The following is a 10025-nucleotide window of genomic DNA, read 5'->3' on the forward strand; positions in this document are numbered from 1 at the left end:
TTTTAAAAGAATCAACAAATCGACAAACTGCTAGCAAATTTAGCAAAAGAAAAGAAGGGCCAAATATCAATATCTAGAATTAGGGATCAAACAGGAGAAGTCACAACAGACCCTAATGAAATAAAAAGATGAATCGCACAGTACTACAAAAGACTGTATTCCAACCAAACCAATACTTTGGTGGGCATCGACAAATACTTGAAAAATCACTCTCTCCCCAAAACAAATATGGACATTAAGAACATGAACAGACCCAAAGCAAAAGAAGAAATAGACAGTCACCAAGAAGCTCCCAATAAAAAAAGCCCCAGTCCTGATCTTCACAGAATTCTACCAAGCACTCACAGAAGAACTGACACCAATCCTACACGAACCTTTCCAGAACATAGAAAGGGACAGCAAGCTCCCAAACTCATTCTAAGAAGCCAGAATAATACCTGATACCAAAGCTGGCAAGGACCCCAAAAGGATAGAGATATACAGACCGATATCTCTCATAAACACAGATGCAAAAATTATCAACAAAACCCTAGCCAATAGAATCCAACAACATATCAAAAAAATAATACATCATGACCAAGTGGAATTCACACCAGGGATGCAGGGATGCAGGGATAGTTGAACATTAGAAAAACAATTAATGGAATTCACCACATCAACAAGAAAAAGGACAAGAACCATATGATCCTATCAATTGATATAGAAAAAGCATGTGATAACATCCCACACCCATTCCTAATACTCTCAAGAAGATAGCATTAGAAGGGAAAACCAGAGTCCAGAAGGACGTTTGTGGTAAGGGAGAAGAGCAGCCATGTCTTCCAAGGCTTTGGCAAAACCTCCAATGTGAGGCTTTCTGGCAAGGCATCTGCAGGTTCCTATTGTTGGAGCATTCGTTGTGTCTCCTGGAGTTGCAGCTTTCTGTAAGATTGCAGACGCAACCACAAAAGAAGGCATATGCAGATTTCACAGAAATTAAGATTCCATGAAGAAAAATTTTGAGACGAGGAAAGCTGGTATCTTTCAAAGTGCAAAGTGATTGTGGAATGGAAAGAATTTCTTCAGATTGATTGCATGAATGCCACTGGTCTATCTCCTTGACTAAAATATGACGTGTGCTAAGCAGTAGTTTCTCTTGGTAAATACACAATTAAAAAAGGGGGGGGGGCTCAATACAATGAAAGTCATATACAAAAAACCAATAGCCAGTATTATACTAAATGGAGAAAAGCTGAAAACATTTCCACCAAATAAGGGAACCCAACAAGGATGCCCCTTCTCCCCACTCTATTCAACATTGTGCTGGAAGTCCTAGCCAATGCCATAAAGACAACAGCAAGCTATAAGGGTGTACAGTTGAGTAAGGAAGAAGTGAAACTTTCACTATATACAGATGATATAATTTTATATATTGAGGATCCCAAGGGGTCCACAATAGAAATGCTGGAAATAAATGAGGACCTAATGTCGGGGGTTTAAGTGGAGAGAAAATGTTTTGAGAATGATGTACAAATGCGCTTTACACAATTGATGTGTGTATGGATTGCGATAACAGTTGTATGAGCCCCAATAAAATGTTTAAAAAAAAATTTTTTTAATAAATAAAGAAAAAAAAAAAAATATATATATATAAAGAAATGCTGGGAATAATAGTTTAGTAGAATAGCAGGATACAAGATTAACAAACAGAAATCAATTGGATTCCTATATACCAGTGATGGGAATACAGAAAAAGATATAGTACCATTCACAATAGCCACACAAAAGCTGGACTACCTAGGAATAAACATAACCAAAAAGTCCCAATATATTGGACGAAGAAAACTAAAAGGGATCTACACACATAGAAGCATATTCTGTGTTCCCAGATCGGAAGACTCAATATTGTGAAAATGGCAATATTTCCTAAAGCAATCGCCATCCAAATTTCAGCATCATTCTACAAAGAAACGGAAAAACTGATTACCAACTTCATATGGAAAGGAAGAAGCCCAAGATAGACAAAGAACTCCTCAAGAACAAAGTAGGTGGTCTTGCACTACCTGACCTCAAAACCTACTCTACAGCCACAGATGTCAAAACAGTCTGATTCTAGTATAATGATAGATACACGGACCCATGGATAAGGACAGAAAACCCAGAAATAAAAACATCCCCATAGAGAAAATTGATTTTTGGCAAAGGCCCCCAAACATTAAATTGAAACAGATGCCCTTTGCATCTGTTGGAAATCCTTGTGCTGAAGAGCGAAACAAGACCCATACCTCACCCTATGCACCAAAACAAACTCAAGGTGGATCAAAGACCTATATGTAAAACCCAAAGCTATCAAGATCATCAATGTCAAAATTGGGACAAAAGTAGGAGCTCTAGTGCAGTAAATTACACAGGCTACCAGAAATAGCAAAGAAACAACTCCATGATAGATAAAATAGATGAATGGGACCTATTAAAAATAAAACATTTGTGTACATCAAAAGACTTCATTAAAAGAGTAAAAAGAGAGCTCATAGACTGGGAAATGATATTTAGTAAAGACATACCACAGGACTAATTACTCATATCTACTGAATTTTCAAGCTTACAAAAACAACCAGAAAAACCTACCAGAACTCTGAGAAGGTAGGCAAAAGACCTGCACAAACGATTCACAAAGGATGACACTCAAATGGTTAATAAACCCAAGGAAATGCTCCCGGTCATTAGCAATCTGGGAAATTAAGTCAAAAAAATGAGATACCACCTAAATAGATGTTTGCTCCCCCATTTTCATCACAGCACAGTTCACAATAGCCAGAAGCTAGAAACAGCCCAAATTCCCATCAATATAAAAGTGAATTAAAAAAAATCTGGTACATATACACAATGGAATACTACATAACCTTAAAAAACAGCAATGAAACCATGAAATACCTCAAGAGGTGGAGGGATCTGGAAGACATTATGCTGAGTGAAGTTAGTCAAGCACAAAAGGACAAATACTGTATGAGTCCACAGCAGTGGGAAAAGGTATCAGAACAGGCACAAGCTTGCAGGACATCCAGTCTTCTGGCCGGGGATAAGAAGGCCTGTTAGAGCCAGACCAGCACCAATGAACCACACATCATCTGCTCCAGGTAAGCAGAGTGTAGGTCACTTGGCCAGAGGGCACCTCACGACAGCTGGGATCCAGAGGGGGGAGGGGGAGTAGGTGGTGATGTCTGTTGAATGATAGCCATGTGTATCTGGGATGAGGTCCCCCGGAGAGGGTGGCAGGCCTGAAAGAGAGATGAGGTTTACTGATGGAAGGGCAGCCCAGATGAGGAGAGAGGAAATAGTCAAGCTTGGGCAAATATAAGTGCATGTTTATTGAAAGGAGGGAGGGCTGACCACCAGGTGGGGGGAAGAGAGACTGAGGATGCTCAGGACCATTAGATGGGGAGGGTCTTTAGTGGCGTGGCGTGCAGCGTGAGGACGGAATTGACCTAGGGCATCTAGCAGTATCCAGTGAACCCAGGCTGGGGGCCGTAGAACACTGGGATACTGAATCCTGGACCTTCAGGGAGCAGTCATGCTCCAGAGGCGCTATCAGGGAGGCCCCATAAGGGAACTCCACTGGATGAACTGCACTCTACCCCAGACACTTGTAACCTGAGGACTTAGGCCAAAAACACATGGTGTCTGAGAAAGCAGAAGACAGCTGTGCCAAGAGCAGTGTACTGTTGGTTAGCGGACAAACAACGTCTTGTTACAACATCCTGTATGCTGTATTAAGATACGTATTATTCTGGCAATCCTATTATATCCTACTTAATGCTTGTTTATAGTATTAGGGTGTATCTCAGAGGTGCGTCGCCACTGGGGCTCACCCCATTCTATCCTTTTTTCTTTTTTTCAGAAGGATATCTAGTAACTAGAACTTCACTGTTCCAAGTGTTACTACAACACGACATTATACATTGGATAGAGTTCTTGACTGATGACATCTGCCAGAATGACCCTTATTTTGCCAGTCTTTTAAAGCAGAAAATGATTCATTGTCAACATCTGCTTTTGCATGATTAACCTATGGCCAAAGTCGTGAATCTGTTTAAAGTAATTCTTTCCTCCTAGTAGTACTAGAAAATCATGTTGTTGTTGTTATTGTTGGGTGCTGCCAAGTCAGTTCCCTCTCATAGCAACCCTAGCCAGTCCTGTGCCATTCTCACAACTGTTCCTTTGTTTGAACTCGCTGGTGCAGCCACTGTGTCAATCCATCTTATCGAGGGTCTTCCTGTTTTTAGATACTCCCCTACCTCATCAAACAGGACATCCTTTTCCAAGTTTCTCTTGATACCATGCCCTAAGTACGTGAGATGAAATCTTACCATCTTTGTCTGTAAGGGAGCATTCTGGCTATACTTCTTCCAAGACAGATTTCATGGCTCTTTGGCAGTCCATAGCACTTTCAATCTTCCTTGCTAGCACCATAATTCCAATGCATCAATTGTTTGGTACTCCGTATTCAATGTCCAACTTTCACATGCATTAGAAAATCATATCTGTATACATTTTCAAACCTGCTTTTCTATCAATAAGACCAAAAAACAAAAACACCCATATAAACTCACAAGGCTGTAATCTTTACAGAAGCAGATTGTCACATCTTTCTGTCACTGAGTGGCTAGTGGGTTCAAACCATTGACCTTTCGGTTAGCAGCTGAGTTTTTTATCCACTGAGCCAATAGTCCTCCTTTTCCTTTCAGTGAGAGCGTAGCTCCAGCAGCTTACACCGAAACAAAACAAAAACCAAACCCATTAACCATCAAGGAAGTTCTGACTCAGAAACACTACAAAAACAAAGTAGATTTTAAATATTTCTGAGAGCAGACAGTCTCATTTTTCTTCCATGGATCAGCTAGTGGATTTGAACCACTGCCCTTATGGTTAGAAGCCCAACACTTAACCCCTCACACCACCTGGGATTCTTATTGCATACAAGGTGGCGGATAAATAACTGGTGACTGAGTATAGGATAAAGTAAATATCAACAATTTCCAAATTATTAAAACTGGCTACTACTGATAGAGAAGTTAAAAATATAAAATAACAAATTCTGGAGAGAATATAGAGATAGGAACCCTCATACACTGCTGGTGGGAATATAAAGCCATATAACCAAAAATATTAAAAACAAAAACAACCATATAACCACTAGGGAAAGTGGTAGCACACTCCCTCAAACAAAGGGAATAGAAATACCATATGGCAGAGAAATTTCTCTACTTGGCATATACCCTAAGGAAAGTAGGAGCAAAATAGGAACAGAAATGGGCACAACCATGTTTATCACACCATTGTCCAAAATAGCAGGAGGATGAAAACAATCTAAATGCCCATCGGTGGAAGAATAGATTAATGTGGTGCACACATAAAAAGGAATACTATGCACGGCGATGCACAAGTCGTTGGTTTTGCAAAATCCTATCATGTGATCTCCAGCTTGGTTTCTACCAGCATGTCCACATTTTTCTTTTTCTTTTTTTATAATACATGTCCATATTTTTCAACTAATGTCCCTTCCTTTTTTAAAACTTTTGCATTTAAATTGACAATTATCAATGCATCTTGATTGCAATTTTGATCGATTTCTGACTGAAGTCATTGGTAGAATTCTTCAATTTCTTCAACACTAGCTTTGTAGTTGGTGCATAAATTTGCATCATTGTATTAATTGGATTTCCTTGAAGGTGTATAGATATAATCTTATCACAGACAGCACTGTACTTCATGATTATGCAATGTCCTTTTTGACAATGAATACACCATTCCTCTTGATTGCGTTATTCCCAACATAGTAAACCATATGGTTTTCTGATTCAAAATGGTCAAGACCAGTCCATCTCAGCTCACTAATGTCTAGAATGTCGATTTTGATGCATTCCCTTTCATTTTTGAGGACTTCCAATTGCCTAGATGTAATACTTCACACATTCCACGTGCTGATCATTAGAAAATTTTTCCAGCTGTTTTTCCTTACCTTAAGTTATGCCCCATAGGCAAATGAAGATCCCGAAAACTCCACTCCCACAGGGTTTACTCCATTTATGTCACCACAGTCAAATCCACTCCAAGAAATCAGCTGCTCTTCAGTCACATTTCAAGCGCCTTCCGACTCTAGGAGCCCCTCCTCAGGTACTACCTCCAACAAAGCTCTGCCTCCACTCATTAGCCTTCGGTATCTGACAGTGTGTCCAAGCTACGCATAAGATTTTCAGCAGCGCCTTCCTTCGAAGTAGAGCACCGAGCCCTTCCACCTTGTCTGTTCTTAATCTGGAAGCACCCCTGAACCCTGTTCATGTTGGGTGATCCTGCTGGCATTTGAAATTCCAATAACACAGCTTCCAGCATCACAACACACACACCACCACAGAACGACAAACTGACAGAAAACTGGAAATTAAATGACAGAATTCTAAAAAATCAACTATTTGTTCATAGCAAATACCCTTTTTCAACAACACAAACATGGACTTCTCCAGATGGAATACACAGTAATCAAACTGAAATCTGGGAAGAGAAAGCCGTTGTGGTGGCAGAATGGTTTAGGGTTGGACTGCTAACTGAAAGAACAGCAGTTCGAAACCGCCAGCTAGCTCCACGGAAGCAATATGAGCCTTTCTCCTGTCGTAAAGAGTTAGTCTTAAAAAAAAAAAAGAAAGAGTTAGTCTTTTAGAGGAGCCTTCGAGGTGTAGGAGTTACTCGTTGGGCTGCGGGTCCACAAGAGTGACAGTCTCACAAACACACGGGGGCAGTTCAACCCTGTCCCCTAGGGTCACCACGAGTCAGAACTGACTCAACAGCAGTGGGATGAGGTTGGGTTGGGTCTGAAGTAACACTGAGGAATCTCACGATCAGGAGATAAAACTAGGACGGGGGCTGACTATGGAACAGGCAATCAATTGCTCATATATAAGTTCAGGATAAAGCTGAAGGAAATGAAAACAAGTCCACCGGAGCCAAAATACAACCTTGATTCTAAACCAAGTGAATTTCAAAAACAGACCTGACACATGGAACACCAATGACAGAACTAATGAGCTCTGGGAAGACATCAAGAATATTATCCATGAAGAAAGCAAAAGGTTATCAAAAAGACCGAAAAGAAAGAAAAGATCAAAGTAGCTGTCAGAAGAGATTCCGCAGTTTGCTCTCAAACACACAGTAGCTAAAGAAAATGAAAGACACAAGGAAGTTAAAGAGCTCATAAGAAAATTGGAAGGGGCAGCTCCAGAAGACAATGTAAAATATTATAGTGAAATGTGCAAAGACCTAAACTAAAAAAAACCAAAATCAAAGAACCTGCTTAGCACAGCTTTAACTGGAAGAACTCAGGAAAAAATTCAAGTCTCAAGTTGCGATAATTAAAGATTACATGGAGAAAATATTAAATGATGCATGCAGCATCAAAAGAAGACGGAAAGAATACAGAGTCACTGTTCCAAAAAGAGCTAGTCGACATTCCACCATTTCAGGAGGTAGCATATGAGCAAGAACCAATGATAATAAAGGAAGAGGTTCAAGATGTACTGAAAGCATTAGCCAGAAACAAGGCTCCAGAAATGGATGGACTACTACTTGGAGTGTTTCAACAAGCAGATAAGCACTAGAAGCAATTACTCATCTATGCCAGAAAATTTGGAAGACAGCTACTTGGCCCACGGACTACAAAGAGATCCATGTTTGTTCCAATTCCAAAGAAAGATGAGCCATGAGAATGCTTAAATTAGAGAAAAAATATCACTGATATCACGTGCAAGTAAAATTTTGCCGAAGATCATCCAACAATGGTTGCAGCAGTTAATTCGGAGGTTCAGGCTGGTTTCGGAAGAGGATGTAGAACAAAGGATATGACTGCTGGTATCAGATATCTAGCTAAAAGCAACACTGTGAGAGAAAGATGAGGTAGTCTGTGCCCATAAAGGTTACAGCCTCAAGAACACTATGAAGGAGTCCTGCCCTGTCCTCTACAATCCCCCTGTGTTACAAGAGAAGAGACTCCAAGGCAGTGAGTGGGTAGGTGGGTTTCACCATCAGGAGGCAACCTGCCACTCCTCCTCTCTACACTGATTCAGCCCCTTCGGGGTCCTCTCACAGAAAGAAAGGCCTGTTTTCATAAAGGTGATCTGCTTGCATAAAGATTATAGTCAAGAAAACCCTATGATGCAGTTCTACTCTGTAACATGTAGAGTTGCCAACAGATGGAAGTGACTCAGTAACAATGGGTTCCGTTATTTAAGCTCTCTCAATTTTTGGACACGATACACATATACTCTGCTCTTCCCAGGCGGGGCAGAGACCTCTTCTCTGGTAGATGAGTAGAAAGACGGTGGGTTAGGGAGAAGCCCACAGGCCTAGATTTGGAGTTCAACTGAGCAGTAAGATAGTAAGAATCCCAAATGGAAGCCCATTATCACACAAGTTCTCACTCCACTTTGTCAGTCATAAAGCTGATGCTCTAATTTCCATCTGTCTGACCTTTGCATTGTATTCCCCAATTCAATCTGGAGAGGGTCACTGGGTGTCATTAATTGGCAACTCTAGAAGTGAAGCTACACATAAGGTTTCTAGTGGCAACTTCCTCCAAAGTGGGCAGTCCTTCTTCGTTGCCTGGTATTAACCTGCAAGTTCCAGGGAAACCTGTTCACTTTGGGTGACCCTGCTGGCATTTGAAATACCAGTGACAGAGCTTCCAGCATCCAGCAGCACATAAGCTACCTGGTTACAACTGACAGTCCCTGGAGAAAGACATCACGCTTGGTAAAGCAGAGGGGCAGTAAAAAAAAGAAGGCGCTCAACAAGATGGATCCATACAATGGGCTCAGGCACAGAAACAATGGCACAGGTTTGTGCAGCGTCTCACCTGGTGTACATAAGGTGTGCATAACTGTCTCACTGGCACCTAACAACGGAAAGTCAGAGAAGCTAAATATTGTGCCCAAACCTGGAGTCACAAAGTCAGTGGTAGAAACAAATTTGAAATAGTTTGCTATAATTTCCTATATTAAATGAGTTCACATTTCCATCTGCAAGACATAAAATAAAAACTAACTATGCTACTAACCTGACAGACAAATTTGACATCTGGTGAGAACCGATTGAAGGGTTTCGGGAAAACGTAAAAGTTAAATGACTTTGTTATATACCTAGGAAAAACAAGATAAAAAGAGACTTAGGGAGTTACATTATACGGTGACAAAAGCATTGCAGGTGCTTGTTAAAACAACATACTTGGAGTCTGTGTGGTCATACTTAAAAGTGCAAAGACCAAACTGAAACAGCAAAAAGTCCATGGAATGCTGGAAAAGAAAAAAAATAAGAGATTTATCAAAGTGGTGCTGTTTGTCCAACATGAGCAACAGTCTTCTCAACTAGATGGACTTTCTGAATCACTCATATTGACTTTGGCAGAATACTTGCAATTAGGTTAGCATATACAAATTAGGTATCGAGGCATTATTGATTTTTGTAACAGTAAAATGCTATACCATTTCAATATAGTTTCCAGCAGACAACTATTTTTGCTGTTGTTTTAAGCATTATTTTAAGGCCTTTTAAAAACTTTATGTGCAAATTTAATGATTATTTCTCTATATTTCAACAATGGGACAATAGCCATGGACAAGAAAAGGTTTTCTAACATATCTACTTGCCTTTTTGAGCTTCTGATACCTTTCTTCTGGAGTGTCAAAACCATTTGTTAATGCTGAGACTGAAGGTCCATCACTGATTCCTAGAATTTAAGAAATAGAGGAGTTTTTAACTTAGTAATACATGTCCTAGAGGACTGCTATGGGTCAGAATCAATTCAACAGACACACAACAAAAACAATATAAAAAGGGAAGTCGGGACTTCTCTCTCTGACTCTGAGCTCCTTGCTGCTCACCCCCTGGTCACTCCCCTCTCCCTTGTTCCCTTTCCCTCCTTCCCTTCCCCCTCTCTCCACGTGGACCACCAAGCTGGGCTGAGTGTTTTAAAAGTATTACCATGGACTAAATCAATGACA

At 40.4% G+C, this 10025-nt stretch overlaps 1 protein-coding gene across 1 annotated transcript in view; it reads right to left on the reverse strand.

Annotated features, from left to right (window-relative positions):
- Positions 1-10025, reverse strand: part of PARN (poly(A)-specific ribonuclease) — a 149933-nt gene that overhangs the window by 135322 nt on the left and 4586 nt on the right. The window contains exons 3-5 of the mRNA XM_045284296.1: positions 9672-9751; positions 9250-9317; positions 9083-9164 (exon numbers count right to left, since the gene is read on the reverse strand). Coding sequence (XP_045140231.1) covers positions 9083-9164; positions 9250-9317; positions 9672-9751 — 230 coding nt within the window. The remainder of the gene's footprint in view (positions 1-9082; positions 9165-9249; positions 9318-9671; positions 9752-10025) is intronic.

Source organism: Echinops telfairi, unplaced genomic scaffold (genome assembly GCF_000313985.2).
Source record: "Echinops telfairi isolate 266 unplaced genomic scaffold, ASM31398v2 ScPeMD7_5;HRSCAF=22, whole genome shotgun sequence".
Classification (NCBI taxonomy): domain Eukaryota; kingdom Metazoa; phylum Chordata; class Mammalia; order Afrosoricida; family Tenrecidae; genus Echinops; species Echinops telfairi.